Source organism: Olea europaea, chromosome 6 (assembly GCF_002742605.1).
Source record: "Olea europaea var. sylvestris chromosome 6, O_europaea_v1, whole genome shotgun sequence".
Taxonomy (NCBI): Eukaryota; Viridiplantae; Streptophyta; class Magnoliopsida; order Lamiales; family Oleaceae; genus Olea; species Olea europaea.
This window is the reverse complement of record NC_036242.1, coordinates 81,553-106,861: the sequence shown is the minus strand read 5'-3', so window position 1 is coordinate 106,861 and position 25,309 is coordinate 81,553. Positions and strand designations below refer to the sequence as shown.

The 25,309-nt window shown below is 37.3% G+C and overlaps 3 protein-coding genes and 1 pseudogene across 4 annotated transcripts; 2 read left to right on the top strand and 2 right to left on the bottom strand.

Annotated features, from left to right (window-relative positions):
* Positions 1 to 3,952: 3,952 nt before the first annotated feature.
* LOC111396409 lies at positions 3,953 to 4,804 on the top strand. The gene is made up of 2 exons (XM_023022845.1): positions 3,953 to 4,357; positions 4,664 to 4,804. The coding sequence occupies exons 1-2, from the start codon at positions 3,953 to 3,955 to the stop codon at positions 4,802 to 4,804; spliced, it is 546 nt and encodes a 181-aa protein (XP_022878613.1).
* Positions 4,805 to 12,357: 7,553 nt separating this feature from the next.
* Positions 12,358 to 13,093, top strand: LOC111396408. The gene is made up of 2 exons (XM_023022844.1): positions 12,358 to 12,930; positions 13,013 to 13,093. The coding sequence occupies exons 1-2, from the start codon at positions 12,358 to 12,360 to the stop codon at positions 13,091 to 13,093; spliced, it is 654 nt and encodes a 217-aa protein (XP_022878612.1).
* A 681-nt stretch (positions 13,094 to 13,774) lies between these two features.
* On the bottom strand, positions 13,775 to 14,437 carry LOC111396407 (annotated as a pseudogene).
* A 6,464-nt stretch (positions 14,438 to 20,901) lies between these two features.
* Positions 20,902 to 24,136, bottom strand: LOC111395385 (protein DOWNY MILDEW RESISTANCE 6-like). Of its 2 annotated transcripts, XM_023021359.1 has the most exons (5): positions 23,912 to 24,136; positions 22,878 to 23,341; positions 22,090 to 22,337; positions 21,425 to 21,748; positions 20,902 to 21,291 (listed from the first exon to the last, which is right to left on the bottom strand). In XM_023021359.1, the coding sequence occupies exons 2-4, from the start codon at positions 23,265 to 23,267 to the stop codon at positions 21,574 to 21,576; spliced, it is 813 nt and encodes a 270-aa protein (XP_022877127.1). In that variant the 5' UTR covers positions 23,268 to 23,341; positions 23,912 to 24,136; the 3' UTR covers positions 20,902 to 21,291; positions 21,425 to 21,573. The 2 variants fall into 2 exon arrangements, with proteins under 2 accessions (XP_022877127.1, XP_022877126.1); XM_023021358.1 differs by having other exon boundaries at positions 22,878 to 24,136.
* Positions 24,137 to 25,309: the final 1,173 nt, after the last annotated feature.

Sequence of the window (25,309 nt, the reverse complement as noted above, 5' to 3'; positions counted from 1 at the left end):
CATAGTCTTCTTCTGTCCGAAGAAATGATTCATCGAAATAATGAGTCACCATTGATATCGACACATCTGAGATCAATTACCAATTCGATCTTACGTGCGGAATTAATCTAACTAAAGCAACAAGTCACTTTTGTTAGTTATCTAGATGATTAGACATACAATCCAATTTAATCCTATGTTGAATTACCGCATATTATTCTAAATTATTGAAAGTAGTAAAAACAAAATCAACACAAGAATTGTTGATGGAGAAACCCAACACGGGAAAAACTCCGAGCACAAGCCAGTTACCTCCACTAACGATACTTCAAAGATTACAATGATTCGCCAATCAAAGAACCCATCAAGATCCACTGTCACAGCCTGACGATCTACTGCGTAGACTCTCTAGACTCCTGCTAGACTCCTAAGTCCACCTCCTGCAGTCCAATCTGCTGTCTCCTACAGTCTTCTGATCTTGTACTGAATATCCTTACAAGTGGAACGCCAAGAACCTCCTGTTCTTGTGCTTGTAACTGCACCTTGCACCACTCTCTCAATCCACCAAAGAGAGTTCCTTCCTTCAATCAGTTGAGGAAGCCAGGTGTTTGTCTTCAAGAATGTTTGATGTTTTCCCAAGAAATGGTTGTCGGCTCACAAGAATTGGATAGATAAAATCTTCAATCAATATTGTCTTGGATCTCTTGAAGAAGATGTAGAAGAAGAATATTATCTTGGATCTTCAATTGATTTGCCTTGGATCTCTTCAAGAATGGAGTAGAAGATGTTTTTCAAGAGAGGCACAATGAGCAACCACACCAAAATTCGTGTTAGGGCTTAGGTATTTATATCTAAAGGTGTTTTGGTAGTATGGGCCGAGTAAAACACTCAAAAACGCGTACTAGGGTTTTTTTCGGCGTAGAACGGTCGCTCGAGCGAGGTTGGAGCGAAACTCTAGCGAGACCCATTCTGTTATTATCGCTCGAGCGAGGGTCGAGCGAAAGTCGAGCGACAGCTGAGTAGTCGTTAGTATTTTTATCATAACTTTCTCTCTTGATGTCCGATTGAGGTGATTCAAGTTTTGTTGAACAGATAACTCAAAGGAATACAATTATTCTAGAAATATCCTTGTCCAAATTCCAACTGTTTCTATGTGTAAAATGTGTTCCAAGTGAAGACTGAAAATCCGAAACATAATTTATGCGGCTCTTTGATATCTTTTAGACTTCCAATTGCATTCCGATGATCTTATGTGATCTTCTTGGATATCTTGGACTCCTTTAATGACTCAAACACTAGTTTACCTCATCTATACAAAATTGCACCTCAAGTCCTTGACTTTTACAAGAATGTTCAATTGAGTCCCTGACTTTTACAAACATGCGATTAAACCCATTTTGTTCATAGAATTGCCAATAACACATTTAGACCTAACAGTTTCCATACTATTGTTGCTCGTAGGTCTCTTTGGAATAATATTATGGAGCTTGGAACAAATTGCTCATTACCATGGTTGATTATGGGGGATTTCAACAACGTGCTTAAGTTTGATGAAAAGTGTAATGGAGCGGATGTTACACCATATGAAATTAGAGAATTCGAGGATTATTGTCTTAATGTTGGACTTACGAATATGAGGTGTATTGGTTGTTTCTACACGTGGAACAACAATAAGACTTGGAGCAAAATTGATAGAGCCATGATTAATGACGTGTGGGTGCAATCAGGAATTCATAGCATTGCTGAATTTTTGCCTTCGGGATGTCTCTCAGACCACTCTCCATGTGTTGTATCACTTTTGCAACAAGATGATTGCAAAGGAAAACCTTTTAGGTTTTTCAACATGTGGGCGGATCATGATGATTTTCTAGACATTGTTTAAGATTGTTGGAACATGAAGATAGTGGGAACGAAGCAATTTACTTTTTGCAAAAAGTTACAAAATCTTAAAGGGGTACTAAGGAGTTTCAATGATAAGCACTTCTCACATATCTCCTCTCGGGCCGAAACCGCATCTAGAATTTTGAAAGAAGTGCAAGTGGAATTGCATGGTAACCCTACAAACACTCATCTTCAATATGAAGTGGCTAGATTAAGGAAAGAGGCTGCGATTTTTGGTGAAGCGGAGAGAAGTTTTTACTATCAAAAAGCTAAGTGTACTTATCTAAAAAATAGTGATAAGTGCACTAAGTTTTTCCATTCGGTGGTTAAGAGAAATAACAAGAGGAACTATATTGCTACCGTGTTGAAAAGGGATGGGACCTATACTTCTTCTCTTAAGGAAGTGGTGGATGAATTCATGTGTTTCTATATGAACTTGTTGGGAAATAACTGTGTTGTTCAACCTATTGAGGTTGAGGTTGTAAAGAATGGACCCGTGCTAACGGAAGAGCATGCTTTGTCACTTATTGGTGAAATTTCAGATCAAGAGATTAAAGATGCTTTGTTTAGTATTGGGGATGACAAGTCGTCGGGCCCGGATGGATTTACATCTTGTTTCTTTAAAAAATCATGGAGCATTGTTGGATGTGAGTTTAAGAAGGCTATCAAAGAGTTTTTCAACTCTTCCTCCCTTCTTAAGCAAATAAATCATACAGTGATTGCTTTGGTTCCTAAGACAAATCACTCATCCTCCGTTGGCGACTATAGGCCAATTGCATGTTGTAATGTATTCTACAAGGTCATTACAAAGATCATCGCTTTTAGATTGGGACCTATACTTGGATCCATTGTTGATCAAGCACAGGCGGCTTTTGTGGAGGGAAGAAGTATGATCGAAAATATTCACCTTGCACACGAGCTTTTGAGACAATACAATCGGAAAAGAGTTGCCCCAAGATGCCTTCTTAAAATTGATATAACAAAAGCATATGATTCAGTGAATTGAGATTTTCTCAAAAGCGTACTTGAAGGTTTGGATTTTCCAGCTAAGTTTATTGGTTGGATTATGGAATGCATTTCTACTCCTAGTTACTCTATTGCACTCAATGGTAGTCTACATGGATTTTTCAAGGGTAGAAAAGGGCTTAGACAAGGTGACCCGCTCTCTCCATTCTTGTTTGTACTTTGTCTTGAATATTTTTCAAGAATGTTGAAAAGTGATATTGAGAACAGTGATTTCAATTATCACCCTAAATGTGGCCCATTAAAGATCACACATCTTGCTTTTGCCGATGACTTGATGCTCTTTGCTAGGGGTGATTTTATGTCGGTTAGAATTTTGATGAATTGTCTTTCTAAGTTGGAAGATGTGTCGGGGCTTAGAATGAATGTTAGCAAATCTAACATGTTTACGGCGGGGATTCACGGTCAAGATTTAGAGGGTGTTGAGGCATTGACCAACATTCCTAAAGGTTCTATGCCATTTCGATATTTGGGAATCCCACTTGCCGCCGTGAAATTAAAAATCAGCTCATATGATGTGCTCCTTTATAAATTGTCGGCTTACATTTGTGCATGGACAAGATCTTCACTCTCTTATGCGGGCAGGGCGGAACTTGTTAGAGCCGTACTACAAGGTGTGGAGTGTTTTTGGCTATCTATACTCCCTATCCCATCTACGGTAGCCTCAAGGATAATTAAGCTTTGTCGTAATTTTCTTTGGGGTAATAAAAAACCATTGGTTGCTTGGAGTACCATTTGCTTACCGAAGGAGGAGGGTGGGCTTGGTTTTAAAGATATCAAAAGTTGGAACTCAACTCTTCTAGCCAAAGTCCTTTGGAATAGTCATGCTAAGAAGGACACCTTATGGGTTAAATGGGTTAACCAAGTATACCTTCAAGGGAGGGATTTCTTGGAGTACACAATAAGGAAAATTGATTCCCCGTTGCTCAAGAGATTACTGGAAATCAGAGACAGTATTGCTGGAATTTTGGGGGCTGGCCAAACTGTTGGAAATGTGCTGTCCAGTTGGATTAAAACTGGCCAAGTATGAGTTCGGGACGCTTATGAGCATTTTCGACCGAAGGGAGACATGAAGGTATGGACGAGGGAGGTTTGGAGATCTTTTATTACTCCAAAACATGCTTTTATCTTATGGTTGGGTGCCCAATCGAAGCTACTCACTAAGTATCGATTACCGTATCTTGACATTGATAAGAATTGTGTTTTTTGTGAGAGACACTTGGAAACGGGACAACATCTATTTTTCCAATGCTCTTTTGCCTCTAGCATATGGATGAAGATCAAAGTTTGGACGGGGATTAGAAGATCGATGACTACTATTCCGAGTGCTTTGAAGTGGATGAAAAAAGAGGCCCGAGGAACATCTTGGCAAAGTAAATCCAAAAGCATTGCTCTTGCGAGCACCGTTTACCATATTTGGATGGCAAGGAATAGGAAGGTTTTTGAGGAACCAAGTCCGCATGTGGATAGCATTGTTAGACAAATTAAAACACACGTGTACAAGGTTATGTTTGCTTTGTACCCGCATGTTTTGATTCATTTTGAGTCCCTAGCTTTGGGACTTTAGCGTCTATGGTTTGTACATCACTTTCCTTTTTGTTCGACCGGGTTTGTCCGGAGTAGTTGTGCTTTAATTGTCTAGTGTACTTGTATTTGTACTTGATCTTTGATTGCCCGGTATGCCCGGTGTAGTTGTAAATGCGTTTTGATCTATGAATTTTACATTTACCGATAAAAAAAAAGAATGGAGTAATAATAATGAATCGTGCTACACTCACAGCATGGTTCACACTTACTTTCACAGCCCCCTCACATCGGAGGGGGCCCGCATACATTAAAAAAAACTGAGGTGGGGCCCCCTCATTGTGAGGGGGCTGTGAAGGAGGTTGTACAGAAGATGCTGTACAAGCAGCATTCTTGAATAATAATAATAATAATAATAATAATAATAATAATAATAATAATAATAATAATAATGGAGTAAGTAATGAGGTATGGGCGGTAGTGTGTACAAATGGAGAAGAAAGAGACGCTTTGCTCGAGGAAAAAAAGAAATGGAGGTCGCCCACGTTTGGCTCCATTAAAACACATAATTTGTCAAGTTTTCAAACAATTGCAGGGCCATTTCTCATACAATTCAGATTGTACAGCATGATGTCACAAATGGTAATTAATGAGCCTGCACAGAGTTACGATCCTGCCCTCCACTACTCCCTTACCCTTGAAAAAGGAGGGTAATTTCGTCCAACATTTCAATTGAACAAAGGGTCTCTCTGCAACGGTTCAGTGAATAGCAGTGATGGAGCCCACATGAGTCACATAAGGTGGGTTGAAAATTTTCAGAAAATAAATTATGGCGCCCAACAGACCACACTTGTAAAAATGGAGGAAAGAGGAAAGACTGACGACGTCGTTTTAAAGTCTACAAGCACCAAAAAAAAAATGACATCGGCATGACAGCAAAGTGACGTCACATGAACAGTAGCAACGAAGTTCTCTCTTTTAATATTTGTAGGATAATCCCAAGCTTTCACGTCACTTTAACATTCCAATATTTTATTATTTGTTTCCTTTTAAAATAGGTTTTTAATAGTTTAATTCCTTTTAATTATTTAATTTAGGGTTATTATAAATAGTTCCTTATTTCATTATTGTAGAAGACTTTTGATATTTGGATGAATGGAGATCTTCTCTGGAGGCTTCTGCCTTCAAAATTTATCGAACTTATCGGGATGATTTCTCGTGACGTTCACCAAGCAGAGTGAGATTCATAAATTGTGTAATCACGGGATCAAGGTATTCTTGTAATTGCTTTGGTTTCTTGATTCATTTAATTTTCGGGTCAAGCTTTAAACTATCCGGGATTTTGATTTATTAATTTTGTGATTAAAAGGTCTACATGTCATATTGGTTGTGTGGGTTGTTTAATCCAGTACTTTGAGTCAAATTCCGCAAACCTTTGTTGTTTGGAACTTTCTTGGGTTCGATTCAATATTTTGTGGGTTCGATTGCATCTTTTGCTATTTCGGGGTTACTGTTCATCCAAAAATTTTTAATTTTTTTTACTGTTCAGAGTTACTGTTCACTGTTTAAAAAAAAAATTATTTCAAAATTCTTTCGATCATTCTTTGAGTCCAAATTCAAAATTATCTAGAGTCTTTAAAGTCATAAAATCTCACTTGGTTTGAATTCTACGAGAATAATTCTTGGTTGAGTTTTTGATTGTTCTTGAAGCACTTTGGAGGAAGTTCGAGCGGTAAAAGGCAGAGTTGTGAGCTTATTAGAGGGAAAAAGCCTATAATTTGTGTGATTCCGAGTGAATTTGTGAGACAGAAAATAAATTGAGAGTTAAAATGTTGGAAAAGATGATGCGACGATTTGAGAAGATGATGGTGGATTTGGGAGATAGGATGGATATGATTGAAAAGCGGAGTAGAAATATTGTTGATGAACTTGATAACCCGGCCATGGGAAAAACAAGTGTGTTGAAGCGTGATGAGTGATACTTCACTCATTAAATTAATGTAATTTAAGCTTGTTATTTAGCTAAACTTATTGAGTTATGAATGTTTTAACATAAGATTTTAATGTTTTGTGCTAGGGAATCAAAGTGGTGAAAACAAGTGACAAAGACATAAAGAAACGAGGCTAAAGGAAAGAGAGCCAAGTGAAGAACTTACCGAACCAGCAAGAAGAAGCAGAAACCTGGCGCCCAGGCGCCACAAAAGAAATGCCCAGGCGCTGTACAAGTAGAAAGGGAGCAGTAAGTGGGCGCCTAGGCACTACATATGCAGTGCCCAGGCACTGCCAACCGAGAAGGGTAAAGCCCAGTTTTTTTTAGTATTTTCTTGGCCCATTCCACTACCAATTCGAAGGGCAACTCCAAGGAATTATAAATACCACTTACAAGACCTAAAGAAAGGGGGAGCCGCACAATACACGTCTGTGGAATCAACCACAAAGAATAGCCGAATTGGAGAGAAAATAGAGAATTTGGCCGACAACTTCAAGGGGGAATTAGAGGGATTTCAGGTGGCCAAATTGAGGGGAGCCACACATTGAAAAATCTTTGGAAACCAGCCACATAAAGAGGGGAAACAAGCAAGAAAAATCTGGGAGAAGAGCCGGCCAATACACAGAATCTGGAGAGGAATTGAAGAGGAGTAGTCGGCCAATTACAAGACTTGAAGAAGAAATCTGAAAAGAATTAATTTTGGGGAAGAAATCAAGCTGCAATTATCAAGTTTTTTATGTTCTTTATTCTTTTCCACGTTCTTTCTTTATAATTTATTTGTGCCAGTTTCTTCAATTATGAACTAAATGGTTTTAAGCCTAGGGTTGATGTAGCCTACTTTAGACATGTTTGAATTCCATTTAATTATTTCAATTGATCTTTCCTTTTTATTTATTTATGTTGTTGTGCGCAATGCTTTTAATTAACTGGTCACTAATTGATTGAATTGATGTTCTAAATTTCGGCGCTCGAGAGAGGCAAATTTAGGCGTGATCTTAGACAATATAACCTAGATTTCGTAGATTTCGAGAGAAGGTGCGAATCTTTGAGACTTGTTTTAATTAAGAACCACGTGCTTGATAATTTTTATGTTTTAATTCGGAATAGAGATATTGGAGTTAAAATATAGAAATAGGTTCTATTTGGCGCTCGAGAGAGGGAAATAGAATCACTTTAGCGTTCTTGCTTATAAATTTTGGAAAGATCGATAGAAATAGTTATACGGTTGAAAAACATTGTCGAAAGTATGGTGAAATCATTCCCTGGGTATTCATAGATCATAATTTGATAAGAAACTCTACAACTTATCCTCGTTTACTTGCATCGTTCATCCCATTTAATTTAATTTAGCATAGAAACATTAATTCAAAAGTTGATTGTCTAAATAAAGTGAGAGCTAAAATAATTATAGTACTTAATTGATTCGAATATCAATTCCTGTGGGTTCGACATCCTAACTTTAAAACTATATTACAAAACTTGACACCGTACACTTGCGGTTTAAAAATCACGTTATATAAATCGCGTGGCAAAGCGTATTATCAATACACCAATCAAATTGGATAATGTGGAGCTATCATGGGGAAGGATCTTTCAAACTAGATGCCATGTTGAAGACAAGATATATAGTTTGATTATCGATGGAGATTGTTTCACTAATTTTGTTAGCTATACGGTTGTGGAATTATTAGGATTGAAAACGATGGCACATCAAAAACCTTATAAGTTGCAGCGGTTGGATGAATGTGGAGTGGTTAGGGTATGTAGGCAAGTGAAGTAAAGTTTCTCACTTGGGAGGTACCACGATGAAATGTTGTGTGACGTCATTCCATTACATGCTTGTCACATTTTGTTAGGTAGACCAAGGAAGTGTGATAGGAAGGCGAGGTACGATGGAGTCACAAATTGCTACAGCTTTACCAAGGATGGGAGATATATTGAGCTTGCATCGTTGACACCGCAACAAGCATATGAGGATCAATGCATGGTAAAAAATAATGCAGAGAGGAGATTGAAGGAAAAGGGTGAGAAAAATATTCCACAAAAAGAGAGTTCGAGAGAAAATAGTGAGGTAGTTGATTTTGAGGAAAAAGGAAAAATGCCACAAAAGAGTGAACAGAAAGTCAGGTGTGAAAATGAAAAGGGTGAAGTGATTAAAATAGAAGTGGCGCTATCAGTGGAAAAAGGAAGAGAGTCTTTAACAAACAAAAAAAGTGTTGGAATTGGGCTTAAGTGAAAAGGAGAGTGGAGTTGAGGAGGCCTTGGAGAAAATTAACATTTCCCTCCCTACTTTTAATAGTCCTATTTTGCAGGTTAACGAAGACCCAATTCTAGAAATTAATTCCGTTCAAATACCACCCCGACCCAGGAATTGAGCCTCAAATTGGATATCAATTGGTGGATGACATTCAACAACAACCATGCCTCAATCTGGGTGTTTCTATGATACCGAAAATTGACTTTGTGATTTCCGAGGAGACAAAGGAATTTCAAAGGCGTTGGTGGGAATTTATATGCAAGGAGTTGAATAGCAAGGAGTTCATATGCATGGGGTTGGACTACAAAATTGATGTTCCAGGGAAAATGCATCCAATTGAAGTATCATTGCTAAAATTGCTTAGGCGAAAGAGGACATGGAAAATGCACAGCGGCTTATCAATTGAAGTAATTCATGGAGCATTTCAAGATTGCAAAAGTAAGCGGTCACGGCGTGAGCACTTCAATCTTTGTGAAGGAGATTGGGTTTTTATATGCAAGAGGAGGATTCGGGTTCAAAAGAGGTCCAAGTTTCATCCTAGGTGCGGTGGACCATTTCTTGTGCTCGCACTAATTGGAAACAAGGGCTATAATCTGGGCGTTAAAGATTTGGATTCGAGGTCGAATCCTTTCGAAGAGAGAAGGGATGATGCGATCCCGATTGCGTCTCGAATTATGAAATATTTGACGAGTGTTGGCGAGAGAACGAGACCAAACTTTGAGCTACGTTGGGGTTGATTTGGAATTAATAAAGTAGTGGGCTACCAAATTGAATTTAATACATATATATACACCCATAGAAAGCCAGAAAATTGGAAGAGAATTGGAGACCAATTTAGTAGTCAAACATTGTGGCTGAATTTAATAATTATTGACAGACACAGCAAAACGACACAGCCATTTTGGAGAACATTTGGTGGCTGAATTGGGGATATATATTCACTGAAATCTGAACCAGATTGGCAGTCAAATTGGAAGAAGAAGGGTAATTCCCTTCATTCTACATCATGAAGATTGCTACTTGGAATATTAGGGGATTGAACCGTCCCCTTAAACAAAATGGGGTTCGTAGTTTTATGAATCAACACCAAATTGATGCTATGGGTGTTCTAGAAACTAAGTTGGGGGAGTCCAAGTTACAACATGTCATGCAGAATAAATTTGGCAACCTATTGCAAATCAACAATTTTTTTATCTCACCAAGCTGGACGAATCTTGGTATTATGGAATTCTTTGAAAGTAGACTTGGAAGTGATAGATACTACATCGGAAGTCATACATTGTATTATTACATGTAAGGTAACATCTGTTAAATTTCATGCTAGCTTTGTCTATGCTTTTAACACGATTGTAAGTCGTAGACTCTTATAGGACAATATCATGGAGGTTGGTTTGGATTGTTCTATGCCTTGGTTGATTATGGGTGACTTCAATAATGCTCTACATTTTGATGAGAGAAGGAATGGAGCCGATGTAACCCCATATGAGATTAGAGATTTTGCAAATTGTTCCCTTGATGTTGGACTTACTGATATGAGATCTATCGGGTGTTTTTACACTTGGTCCAATAACTCTAAGTGGAGTAAACTTGATAGAGCAATGGTTAATGATGTTTGGATGCAGATGAGATTTTCTAGCTTTGCGAAATTCTTACCTTCGGGATGCCTCTCGGATTACTTTCCTTGTATTGTTTCTACGTTTGCTCGTGATGGTAGATTTAAGAAACCTTTTAGATTTCTTAATATGTGGACTAAGCATGAGAATTTCCATGATCTCGTGCTTAGAAATTGGAATGTTGAGATACGTGGCACTAACGAGTTCTCCCTTTGTAAAAAATTGCAAAGGCTTAAAGGTGTGCTTAAGGAGCTTAATGTTAAACATTTTGCTCACATTTCTTCTAGGGTCGAGGTGGCTACTAAAGCCTTGGAGAATTTCTAGTTGGCTTTACATGATGATCCTTCTAACCCCCATTTGCAAAATCAGGTTGTGTGATTGAGGAAAGATGCTATGAACCTTTGTGAAGCGGAGAGGAGTTTTTACTTCCAACAAGCTAAATGTGCATACTTGAAGGATAGTGATAAATGCACCAAGTTTTTTCACTCCATGGTTAAGAGAAACATGAAAAGAAACTTTATTGCGGCTGTTCTTAAAAGTGATGGTTCTTATACATCTTCACAAAATGAGGTAGCAGATGAATTTATTCATGTGTATAGTGAGTTACTTGGTAAAGACAGAATTGGGGCACCATTTCAAGTAGATTTTTTGAATTGTGGGCCTTATTTATCTGATGAACAGGCCACTTTCCTCACCAAGGAGATTTCTAGGCATGAGATAAAGGAGGCTTTATTTAGCATTGGTGATGATAAGTCGCCGAGACCGGATGGCTATACATCGTGTTTCTTTAAAGAATCTTGGAATTTTGTTGGAGATGACTTCATGGGAGCTATTGAAGAATTCTTTGCTACGGGTTCCCTTCTTAAACAAATCAACCATACTGTCATTGCCTTGGTGCCTAAGTCTACACACGCTAATGCGGTGGGTGATTATAGGCCAATTGCTTGTTGCAATGTCTTTTACAAAGTGATATCTAAGATACTTGCCTCTCGGTTGGGATTAACTCTTGAAACTATTATTGATAAAGCACAAGCCACTTTTGTAAAGGATAGAAGCTTGATAGAGAATGTTCATCTTGCACAAGAGCTTATGAGGCAATACAATCGGAAGCGGGTATCCCCAAGATGCCTTTTAAAAATTGATCTAAAGAAGGCTTACGATTCGGTGAAATGGGATTTTCTTAAGAAGGTGCTTGAGAGATTGAAGTTTCCATATATTTTTATTGCATGGATTATGGAATGTGTTACATCGCCTTCATACTCCATTGCTCTTAATGGTGGTCTTCATGGTTTTTTTAAAGGAAAGAAAGGTCTCCGACAAGGTGATCCCCTCTCTCCTTTTCTTTTTGTCATTTGCCTTGAATATTTTTCTAGGATGTTAAAGGAAGTAACGGACAATAGTGATTTCAATTACCATCCTAAATGTGCTCAATTAAAGATTATGCACTTGGCTTTTACGGATGATTTAATGCTTTTTTCAAGAGGTGATGCAACTTCGGTTAGTATTTTGATGTATTGCTTAACCAACTTTGGCAACATGTCGGGGTTAATGATGAATGTTGATAAGTCTAACTTATACATGGCGGGGGTCATTCCGCAAGACAAGGAGGAAATTCTTGAAATTGCTTGCATCCAAGAAGGTTATATGCCTTTTCACTACTTCGGCATTCCTCTTGCGGCGGCGAAACTAAAAATCAGTAGCTATGATGTTCTTTTAAACAAAATTTCATCTTGTATTGTGGCTTGGTCAAAGGCATCTTTATCTTATGCTGCAAGAATGGAGCTTGTGAGAGCCGTACTTCAAGGGGTTGAGTGTTTTTGGTTATCTTTTTTTCCTATCCCTGCCAAGGTTGCTTCTAGAGTTATTTCTCTTTGTCGGAATTTTCTTTGGAGATCTAAGAAACATTGGTGGCTTGGAGTGATATTTGCCTTCCTAAGGAAGAAGGGGGACTTGGTCTTAGGGACATTAAAACTTGGAATGCTACTTTATTGGCCAAAACACTTTGGAATATTTATTGTAAGAAGGATACTTTGTGGATTAAACGGATAAATCAAGTGTACCTTCGGGGGAATGACATATGGATGTATACAATGAGGAAAGATGACTCTCCTCTTTTCAAAAAATTGCTGGACATCAGCGATAAAATTTTGGGGACCGAGCACACTCATGATGCAGCTGTTCATAAGCTGTCCAACTGGAGTTATGGCGGCAGATTTTGCAATTCAGCTGCATATGATTTCTTTCGGCCAAGGGGAACTAAGTTAATATGGGCTAGCTCAGTTTGGAACACATTTGTGACACCTAAGCGTGTTTTTATCTTGTGGTTGGCAACCAAGTCAAAACTACTTACGAAGGACAGATTACATTATCTTCAGATTGATCACAATTGCTGTTTTTGTGAACGAATGGAAGAAACTGCTTGCCACTTGTTCTTCAATTGTCCATTTACCAAATCAGTTTGGCACATAATCTGTGCATGGGTTGGGATTCGAAGGTTAATGTCCACACTTCCTAGCGCTCTCAAATGGATTAAGAAGGAAAGTAAAGGAAAATCTTGGCACAACAAGTTGAAGCGCATTGCATTTTCTTCTACAGTTTACCACGTTTGGATGGCAAGAAATAGGAATATTTTTTATAACCTTATACCGCAGATTGATAGCATTGTAAGTCAGACCAAAACACACGTGTACAAAGTCATGTTTTCTTTATATTCGGATGTTTTGATCCAATATGAGACTTTGGCAGTTTGGCTATGGGTCTTTAGATTGTTTTGTTGGACTTTATCACTTTCTTTTTGTTTTACTGGAAATGCTCAGTGTTGTATAGGCATTTGACTTGATTTTGATTTTCCTGGGAATGCCCAGTGTATTTGTATATGTTGTTGATCAATATAATTCACTTTTACCGATAAAAAAAAAAAAAAGAAATTGAGGATGCTGGAATTAAAATTTTCAGTCAACAAAGTCGACTCTTGTTGCTACATGGTATATTTACACTCATAAGGCAGAATGGAGCAGAATTGTCCAGAATGTCGGCTAGTTACCAAAGCTGAAAGAATTCTATTTCTTGGGATATTTGGCAGTTTCTTTGTTTGGAATATAATCCCAAGCTTTCACGTCACTTTAACATTCCAATATTTTTTTATTTGTTTCCGTTTAAAATAGGTTTTAATAGTTTAATCCCTTTTAATTATTTAATTTAGGGTTATTATAAATGGTTCCTTATTTCATTATTGTAGAAAACTTTTGATATTTGAATGAATGGAGATTTTCTCTGGAGGCTTCTGGCTTCAATACTTATCGAACTTATCGGGATGATTTTTCGTGGTGTTCACCAATCAAAGTGAGATTCATAAATTGTGTAATCACGGAGTCAAGGTATTCTTGTAATTGCTTTGGTTTCTTGATTCATTTAATTTTCGGGTCAAGCTTTAAACTATTCGGGATTTTTGATTTATTAATTTTGTGATTAAAAGGTCTACATGTCATATTAGCTGTGTGGATTGTTTAATCCATTACTTTGAGTCAAATTCCACAAATATTTGTTGTTTGGAACTTTCCTGGGTTCGATTCAATATTTTGTGGGTTTGATTTCAACCTAGCTGATCGGGTTCGTATCATTCACCCTGCAGCAATTCTCGGTATTCGGTGCTTTTTCTAGTTTAACTTTCCTCCCACAACATCCTTGGGTTCGGTCCTGAACCCCAAGTTCTACCCTCCTCTCCAGAAATTCAGAGTTCTCCTTCCAGACCTCTCCATTAGTATAGATTTCCATCTTCCATATTTGAATTGAAGCCTTCACCTCATCTATAATAAATTTACAAGCATCCAATCCATCTGCCCCGGTGAACAGAAGACACTGCAATGAACACACTTATATCACCGACGGGAACTGGGCCTAAGCGATGAGCAACAGCAATTGAATTGAGATTCTACGATGATCTTGCAGAAGTACAAATGGATTTATGCAGCGTACGGCCATTGGAACGTATGCTTCATATCTTAGCTCTAAGACTGTTTTGCCTTCAAAGGTGTCACGAGTTGTGCCGGAAAAAGTTGCTATGGCACAGCATTGTGGTGAATGAACATAACTGATGTATTTGATGATGTCAATAGGATTATTCTCTTCCAATATTTCAATTAGATCTCTCTCATCAGCCATATTAACCATCGATTCTTTTTAACAGCAAAGCTTCATGAAATTATCTTTGCAAAATTCGTTAAAGGATAAGGAGATATCAGAGTGCGGGTTAATTACCCCAATAATCACTGAACTTTGCCAAATGCCACCTAGGAGGTCATTGAACTTCAAAAGCTTCCTGAGATGTCACTGAACTTTGCCAAATGCTACCTAAGAGGTCACTGAACTTCAAAAGCTTCCTGATATGTCACTGAACTTTGCAAAAACTTCTTGGGAGGTCACTGAACTTTGCAAAAGTAACCCCATACATCACTGAGTTGAGTGACCACTTAGGAAATTTTTGCAAAGTTCAGTGACCTATCAAGAAGCTTTTAAAGTTTAATGACCTTCCAGGTAGCATTAGGCAAAGTTCAGTGACTTCCCAGAAAAATTTTGAAGTTTAGTGACTTCTCAGGCAGTATTTGTTAAAGTTCAGTGACTTTTGGGGTAATTAACCCATCAGAGTGCTAATCTAATAACTTGGATGCAAGTCAACCTACCATCTTCTTGCATAAAACTATAAAAAAGTCCCAAGTTCAATGACAAACGGTGTAAATGTAGACAATAAAACAAAAGAGATGTTAAACTACTGGAAAATTCTACTTATACATAATTATTACACATAATGGTGTACATAATGTGATGTGGCAATCATCCGATTGTTGATATAAAAGTGCGAAATTTGAATTAAAGGTTGGATCTAGTGTCACGTATAATTATGAACATCATTATGTAGATTATTATGTACATGTAACACTTCCCTAAACTATTTAGCTTTGTTCTTAATTTCATGAAGTGGCCAGATTAAAAATTTTCTTGTAGTGATTTCAGCATGTTATGCTAAGCTCAAGTAAGCTTTAAAATAAGTAATTTTTTACTGGATCAAAGCTGGAAACATTACTTGTAAAAAAAAAAAAAAAAGTAATAAACAAGTTCACTCACTCTTCGCTTATTTTATTGCTAGATTACTAGAGCAGTGACAACAGTATGCTATTTATATTTATAAGGAACTTTATTTAAAAAAAAAAAAACTTATGATTTGACTTTGACTCAAATTAAATGCATCAAATAGACTGTAAAAAATATGCTTTGATATTATTTCAACTCAACCTGTTCACTCTTCGCTTTCCCTGCATTCAAGTTTTCCCCAAGAAGAATACAAATTAAAACTATACTCATTTCTTGAAAAGCATTTTCTAGGAAAAAATTTTCCTTTTTCATGTTCCAGTGCAAAATTATTAAAGAATTTTTGTTCTTTGAAATGCTACCCAAACCCTAGCTTTTATGCCTTCCAGAATTGAATTCTAAAATTCAATCTTTTTAACATCATTAAACTCCTACTTCAAAGCCCCATTATTCCATTCACTGAAAGATAAGGACAAACCCTAAAAAACAATATCCCTTTATCATATGACCGGCGAATTCAGGGAAAAAAAATACTAATATTTTTGCTGTATGTGCAGATTCAAATGAGGCGAAATCGCTTAACTTTCAATAGTGATAAAGAAGTCAAATGAAGAATATATAGGATTGGAATTATAAAAAGGAAAATTCATTGAGAAAACAACTAATTAAGTAATTCTGACCTTATGCTTTGAACGAAAAAATGATTCCGGCGGGCAAGCACTGAACTGTGAATTATATGGTCGTTTCCCCTTTCTTCGGTTTTATGGATTCGTATTGCTGTGGTGGACCTGGACATTGTTATGAGTTGTAGTTTCGATGTACTAAGTAACCATGAAGTGAATAAGTCTGAGGATTTTACATCTTGGTTTCAAGTGCCATATTATTCCTCCTTTAGAAGAGGGGTGGTCGATCGGGGATCATAAAAATTATCTAAAGACCGAGATAATCGAGCGCATTGATGCAATAACGAGAGAGAAATTTTATTCCTCAGATTTCATCTTTGGGATTTAGCAGCGCGGTGAAAGCCTTTCGAAAATGGAACACTTCTTTTTTTTTTTCTTTTCTTTTTTTTTTTGTGAAAATTGATTATTATTGTTGACTGATAATAAGACTTATTTACTCAATGTATTTTCTTCATTGATTTTATAAGTGGAATCCAGTTAGTTTTATGTATCTTCCTCCCGTTGATCATGAACTAATTAAATATTGATCTGGTTGATCTATTGTTATCAATTGTACTGTCAAAAATGTTGGATATATAAATGGCACAGTTTTTTCGCAAATCACGTGTTGGAAAATGGGCACAGAGGTCATGTGGGTTGATCATAACCCGGCCCATTTTAATAAGGAATTTCACCACATAAAATCTCAAAGTATTTTTCTAATAGGTTAACTGCTTAACATATTGAACTTGCATGACACATAAAACAGTGGTCCATTTTAGTAAAACAAACGAAATCTCAAAGGTGACGTACTGCATTTTCCAAAATTTTCTATAACATCTTCAACATACTTTGTGCTACTTATAGCAGTGTTTCAATGTCCTGTGCTAAATCAGATTCGGACATATTTTTAAAGTTGCCAATGACAGCACATTTGACTCCTTTTCTAAATTGTTTTATCCTGGTTTACATTCATAAAATTTTAGTTATTTTCAGGATTCTTGTTTCAAGTTATCATAATTTGAGGGCATATAGTCTATGGAAACCCTCTTTGTGTTTATATTTCTAAACACCTCATGCATAAATAATACAAGCTATTTGTCCATAGGAAACAACTAATATACGATCTTTTGAGTTCTTTCAATGCTCGAATCTCAAACATCAATCACGTCTTCCCTTCACACTCTCATTGATCCATTTGATTTTTGAGGCACGACAATTGGTTACTAATAAAATTCGATTTGTGTAGAAATTCGAAAAGCTTAAGAGTTACAAGGAATATGAAATTTAGTATATGACTGATGCAAATAGTTACCGAAGCAAGCTGGACCAACCTGAGGCAAACAATAAATCTGGGCCATCAAAATTCATGCTGGAAATGGGAGACAAAATGAGTGGGATCAGCTTGTGTCAACCAATGGGAGGAGGCCTAATTAATTTGGAACTAATTAATTCAATCTGATCAATCTGCCGTGCTGAGGATACTTTATGGGGATAATTTGATTTGATTAGTTTTGCTTTGTTATTATCTAGTTGTTTTATTTTATTGTTAGCTTTCCTAGATTTATTAATTTAGCAGTTATCTATTTCCTAGATGTTCAAGAATAAATAGCCGGTAGAGGAGTCTATAATTTTAAATTGTTTTGTTGGTAGAACCTTGTGGTTCCTTGGAGAGATTCCAAGAAAGGGTGCCTTGGAGAGATTCCAAGCCCCGTTTTCCCATTGTTAATTGGTTCCTTGGAGAGAGTCCGGGTTCCAACCAAACCACATAAACCATAACCAAGACTCCCAGGAACATAATCTTCAGCCCCATCCCAATGACACTGCACATATTATCAGCCTCTTGGAGAACCTCACCCAACGCCTTACTGTGCTAAAAAGTCGTGTCCACCGTGATGTCTATCAACCACCCCATCGTCGTGTACGATCTCCCGATCGTGATGCACCTCCAGAGGCAAGTGAGACAGATGGGAATCACCTTGATGAAGCCCTGGATCATGGATCCGGCTGCCGTCATTGTGACCAGCGAGAACACCATGTTCCAAGGCGAGGGGCTCAGCGCCATGAGCTTGATGATCCTAGACGTATGAAGTTGGAGATCCCAGATTTTTATGGCAAATTTGACCTTGAGGCTTTTGAAGACTGGCTGATAGCCATTGAGGATTATTTTGATTGGTTTGACATTCCCGAAGATTGTAAGGTTGTTATGTTCGAATCAAATTGAAGGGGCATGCGAGGGCTTGGTGGAATAGTGTGGAAGAGCAACTAAGGCGCACTCACCGTTCTCCAATTCAACATTGGGACGAGATGAAGGAGAGGTTGCGAGACAAGTACTTGCCCTTAGAGTATGAGCAGATTATGTATGAGGATATGTGGCATTTTCGGCAAGGTACCTTGACGGTGGCGGAGTATACTGAGCGATTCCATGAGCTTAGTGTTCGAAGTCGTATTGTTGAGCATGAACAACAGACATTGTCTCGTTATCGTTTGGGGTTGCGTAGTGAATTGCAGAAAGAAATGTTGACAACCCGTTTAATTAATGTTGAGGAAACATATCAAATGGCTCTACGTTTAGAACGCCGCAATGGTCAATCCAGTGGGCGACTTGTCATGGCAACAGATTCCACTTCTACTCGTACATTTGCTGGCAATGGTCGGTCACCAACAGAAACTGGTAATGTTTATTCCAACGGTGGAGATGTGAGGGGCAAGACCTCTTGGGGAGGCAGTGGACCGCAATGTTTTTAATGTAAGGAGTTTGGGCATTATGCTGTAGTAAGTCCTACGCGCGATAAGAAATTAGCCTATGTTTGCGAAAAAGATTTATTAGTAGTTGAATCTGACGGGGGTACGGAAGAAGTAGTTGTCAAGGATGCAACAGATGATGAAGGGGAAGAACATTTGGATGCAACGACATTACCTAGTTGTGTCATACACCGGGTGTTAACTGGTAATAAGCAAGAAGAAGCTATGGAGACTGATTGGCGCCACACTAATATTTTTCACACTCGATTTGAGCATGATGGCAAGGCATTGAATGTTATTATAGACAATGGCAGTGGGATGAATGTTGTTTCTGACAAAGTGGTGGAGCGCTTGGGGTTGAAGTTAGTGAAGCATCCAACACCATATCGGATTAATTGGGTCAATGAGAGTTCTTCTGTTCCCGTTACTGTTCGATGCTTAATTACATTCTCGTTGGGCAAGACATATTCTGACAAGGCCTGGTGTGATGTTATCCCGATGACAGTGTGCCATATACTCTTGGGGCGACCATGGATGTTTGATAAACGGGCTACGTATGATTGTTACAAGAATTCGTATTCATTTTTGTTCAAAGGAAAGAAGGTGGTGTTAAACCCTTTAAAAATAGAAGATTTTGCAGCTATTCAAGGTCAGAAGCCCCGAGAAGAATTTTCTCTCCTTGCTGCTCGACCATTTGCTAGAACAATGGATGGCCTCCTTCCCCCGCCTGAACTGCTTGACACGTATGTGACCCATCACTTGCCGGAGTCAAGCGCTTTAGGGAGGGCGGAAATTGATGCAAATATTCCATGTAAGTGTGCTGGAAGAAGAGCCGTGCTAGATGAAAATACTGGAAGAGGAGACAAGACTGAGCTGCTGGAATTTTCTGCTGGAACCTGTGGCCGACACTTTGGGGATAATTTTATTTGAATATGTTTTTGTTTTGTTATTATCTTTTTGTTTTACTTTGTTATTATCTTTAATAGATTTATGCTTTCTGTTGCCAAGATATCCAAGAATAAATAGGAGGTAAAATGAGTCCTTAGGCAGGTTGGTTTTCTTAGAAGCGTGTTGCTTCAGGGAGAGAGTCCCACATCTGCCATTTCAGTTTTTATATTCTTCCATTTCAGTTTTTTACTTTCTTCCATTATCAGTTTGTTTCTTGTTCCAGCAATAAAGTCTTCTACGTTCAGTTTTGTTTGGTTGACAGAAACTGGTGGTTCATTTCCGTTATTCATTCCATCAACTACAATAAATTCTTTGCTTCAAAAAAAATCTGTTGCTTCATTTAAAATTTGTGTTTCATAATTTATTTGCACCATTTTGGTATCAGAGCAAAACACCACCATGTTAACATCTCACAATTCAAACCTCGCCCAAATGCAAGCCAAAACACCATGCACCACCACTCATAAATTTCTCATACATTGGACGCATCGCCCCCGTTCTGAATTAGTTTGGTTACAAGCTGAAGAGCTCCATCGTTTTAATGCTGATTTGTTTGATGCGGATGTGGCCCAACACTTGCCGGAGTCAAGTGTTTTAGGGAGGGCGGAAATTGATGCAAATAGTTACTGAAGCAAGCTGGACCAACCTGAGGCAAACAATAAATCTGGGCCATCAAAATTCATGCTGGAAATGGGAGACAAAATGAGTGGGATCAGCTTGTGTCAACCAATGGGAGGAGGCCTAATTAATTTGGAACTAATTAATTCAATCTGATCAATCTGCCGTGTTGAGGATACTTTATGGGGATAATTGGATTTGATTAGTTTTGCTTTGTTATTATCTAGTTGTTTTATTTTATTGTTAGCTTTCCTAGATTTATTAATTTAGTAGTTATCTATTTCCTAGATGTTCAAGAATAAATAGCCGGTAGAGGAGTCTGTAATTTTAAGTTGTTTTGTTGGTAGAACCTTGTGGTTCCTTGGAGAGATTCCAAGAAAGGGTGCCTTGGAGAGATTCCAAGCCCTGTTTTCCCATTGTTAATTGGTTCCTTGGAGACAGTCCGGGTTCCATATTAACTCATCGACTGAAAATTAAAATTCCTTTGCTTTCCTTTAATTGAAATAAAAGTCCGTGTTTCGTTTTTCATTTTAAATTCTTGGTTTCATAATTTATTTGCACCAATGACACTTCGGGTATCTACTAGCTGGAAGAAACATGTAGATAACACTAAAAATTGCCACGTTGTTCATAATACACACTACCAAGTTGATCTTGACCATATTTTAGGCACCAAACAGGTGTCAAATTTATTTAGGCAAGAAGCTGTGTCTGCTAGATGTTGTTGATCTTTATGGCTTGCAATGGGCTCTTCCCTCTAATTGTGCTACTCTGTTGAAGCCTTATGTAGTCTTGGTAGGCAATGGGCCGATATTGGATATCACTCTTTTTGTCCAACATCTGGCTTGCAGGTGCAATTACAGCCTTCAACTCAGGTCCATTTCCTACAGCTACTGAAATTCTCTTCTTTTGAGTGTTTACCACTGCTCGATGCTCCACGCTCTTGTACCTTCCATTGCTCAATATCTACAATATATGCAATGAGAAATTAGAACTGCACCCTAGCTATTAATAATTATATATTTTACCATGTAAAATATTTTCTTAAGAGTTCTATGAATTTATGCAGTAATTATGAGTTGAGTAGAAAGATGTTAACCTCCAAATAATCTCCAACATTGACAAGAAAAGTGCCAGGGACATGTTGAACAGCAGTCCATGTTTCATTGTGTTTGATTTGCAACCCATCAACATCATGATTTTGCATCAAAATTGTGAGTCCTCCATGATCTGAATGAGCTGCAAGTCCTAATGTCTTCTCTGGCTCTGGGCATGGTGGATAATAATTAGCAGCATGAACTTGAAACCCTTCACCAAGTGATTTTTCTTTGTAGTCATGATCCAGCCTAAACCTTCAGATATTGCACTTGCTATCTTCATGGCCAACTGCCAAATCTGCTCCAAGTATTCTTTCGGTACATCCCTTCTCATCGAATTCAGCTCATCAGTCCTAGCTAGAATCAAGTTTGAAGCACAATATCTTTTGCTAGGAATATTATTAACTAAAAAAATCAACAATTTGTACTCGGTGCTCAAATTTAAAAATGTTGCTTCCGTGAGAAAACTTAGCTTCAATAGGAATCAAAAGAAGCAAACTTATTTCATACGAAGTTATCATTGGAACAATCAGATATTCTTGATAGTAGGCAATATTTCCCTTTAATTACTGTAAAATGAACCGACAAGGATCGTATTCCCTTTCTCAACTTTGATAATTAATGGCGGTTGACATGGATCAATTTATACGTGTATATCGATACTTACCTGTAGACAGGGGGATTATCTGGCCAGAGGTGGAAGGTTTTGTGACATGGATGACCATAATGTCTGAAATAGTCCCTCCAGTGAAGGGGATGCTTCATTGTTGTGTTCAAGCTCGTTCCATATCTTATGGGACTCATGACATTGTCAGAAGCATATTTCATTTTCTCTTCCCAACTCAGATCAAAGAATTCCTCGACAACTTCTAGCATTTCAACCATTAGAGCCATCCGAATCCCATGATTGATGATCTATTGAAAATCAAAATTAATAGTGTGCATAAAGAACAAATCAAGTTTCCCAAATATATGAAATGGAGGGTGTGCAACAGAATTATATGTGAACTTAAATACATCCTCAAGTAATTAGCTAATGAAATTGTTTACCACTATTTCCAATTTTGACCAACAAAAAATTGGAAACTTATTCATTACTCACCCTGAAGAATCCCCAGTCAGCACAGGCAGAGCTGATGTCTCGAATTGTTGAAACTCGACGTTGAACAGGTCCATCAAGTCCACTCAAGTCTATGACAGGTATTTCAGCATGAACAACAGATAATGGATTTCTCAGCAAGGGAAGAGCAAATTCTGAAGGCAGCTTCTTCATGTCAGGTTCAGTATCAATAAGAAACTTAACCCCTTTTCTGTAATCATTATTATCACTGGAAAATGCGAAACCAGTGCTGATTATAGAGGAAGAAGAGGCATATAGTGCCATCGCAAGAGAAATTGTTTACCACTATTTCCAATTTTGACCAACAAAAAATTGGAAACTTATTCATTACTCACCCTGAAGAATCCCCAGTCAGCACAGGCAGAGCTGATGTCTCGAATTGTTGAAACTCGACGTTGAACAGGTCCATCAAGTCCACTCAAGTCTATGACAGGTATTTCAGCATGAACAACAGATAATGGATTTCTCAGCAAGGGAAGAGCAAATTCTGAAGGCAGCTTCTTCATGTCAGGTTCAGTATCAATAAGAAACTTAACCCCTTTTCTGTAATCATTATTATCACTGGAAAATGCGAAACCAGTGCTGATTATAGAGGAAGAATAGGCATATAGTGCCATCGCAAGATGGTTTCGGTAGCTGGAGTGATTGATAGAGTAATATGAAGTTCTAATCAGACACGTTGTTGAAATGATGGAATGGTGGAAGACATGCAGATAAGACAACATTTTCTTTTGTTTCTTGTAAGAGGTGTTCAGTAGTACAGCTATGTGTCCTTCGCCGAAGAAGCCCACTGCATGGCCTTTTTTTTACAGAAAATGTTACGGACAACACATGGCATGACATCATTGGAAGATGAAAAAAAAAAGAAAAATAGTTCAATCACATTTTGCCACGTCAACGTCGATACAAGTTTCGTTAAATTTTTCCTGTATATTATTGTAATGAGAATCGGTTCCTGATGAAAATGAGCAGCACTGGAACTAACAACTAGTTGTATAGAAATCGAAATGGAAAATAAATGAGGATAGCAGGCATCATGCCACATAATTTTTAAATTCTAGAACAAATAAGCTCAGCTTATGACTTAGGTGCTGTCTTTATTTTTGTACTAAATAGAGTTGCGTCTAGTGCAACACATTTATGTCTAATGTGACATAACTAATTCAAAGGTGGTAGAGAAATAAATGAACATAAAGTAGAAGTACAAGTATTTATTATGTTTTTTTTATTAATTAGCGTTGTTCCTAGTACAATTAAATCTGTCGAAGGTGACATCTAACAAATTACAAAGATGGTAGAGACGAAATAAATGAACATAATGTAAAAATACATTCTTCTCAATCAAGCTGCTTACTCAAGATGTGTCTACCTTTCTACATGTTTTGTTCTTGATGAATTTTTTGCGGTGGCACTTGCACTCATATTTTCTTGTACAATTGCAGCAAATCCATGGGCGAGATCCCTCAGATTGATGAAAACTCAAAACTCAAAATGATTTACTTGTATCTGTAAAGTGTGGTGCATGTGTAAGTGTGCTCCAAAATATGCCTAAAAACGTGTATTGAAATGCAACTTTACTAGTGGGGTGCCTTAAACCGAAGATGACAAATGGCTGATGGCTGGCTTTTTGGATCTAGCTTTTGGATTGCTTCATTTGGCTTCTGGTTCGGTGGTTCATAATAAAAGTCCATGTTAAATTAATTAATGCATTTTATTTATTTTATTCTTTTTTTTTCGTCATTTACATTTATATTGAATCTGAGTAACCATATGTTTTGAATGGCATACTAGATGCCAACAACCAAACTATATTTTCTTAATTGACACTGCAATCTGAGAATTGTTCTTATGCATGAGAAAATTGGTCACGTCCTTGAGTAGCCCTTTCCAAAGACACCTGGTGATAACTCGATTAAAGAAGAGGTGGCTATTATAATAAACGCAGTGATGATAATAGAACTGCAACGTATGTGATACTTGCAACTATGTCACTGAGTTACAAAAGCGACTTGAGAGTATAGATGTTGACACATAATCCTTCATTAAAATTGATGATTTTTATAAAACTAAATTATAATCAAATAGTCGACTTATTAATGCAAGACCTAACTTAACTAAAATTAATGCAAAGTTGTAATTAATACAAGTGTTATGAGAATATGATGATGAAAAGCGTACTAGGATCCCGAATTCCCCTGTATCAATTCCCTTTAACTCTTACCTTATAATTTAACAGTACGATTCAATTATGAGGATCAATATTTCCAAATTGTTTAATAATCTCTCTCGAGTAAAATTAAATATATTCTCACATGTGACATAACTATATTTTTATGAAGAACGTGAACATACAAGAATCAAGAATTCATTAAAAATTTATGAATATTTAAAAATCATGTAAAGTATAACGATATATTTCTATCCTTCTATTGGACTCTATGATGATTAACACTATGTCTAACTTATTTCCATCTTTCAAAGATAAAATAAGCCACAATATTCATACAATCATTGTGCACATAATTGTAAAGAAAATAATTCCGTGAAAACCATTCAATAATTGAAAACGTGATTGAATGCCAAAAGAATAAAAACTTCATGATACATGATTCATCGCAATCCTTCATTTAGCTTAACATGTTTTGAAGAAGAAAGCAAAAGATATAAAAGTTGTTCATGATCCAAAAATTCTTGAATTCAATCTTGAAACTCTTTGATTCGATTTTGATGTGTTATTTGCCTCTTTTTGCAATCAATTATCCACCCT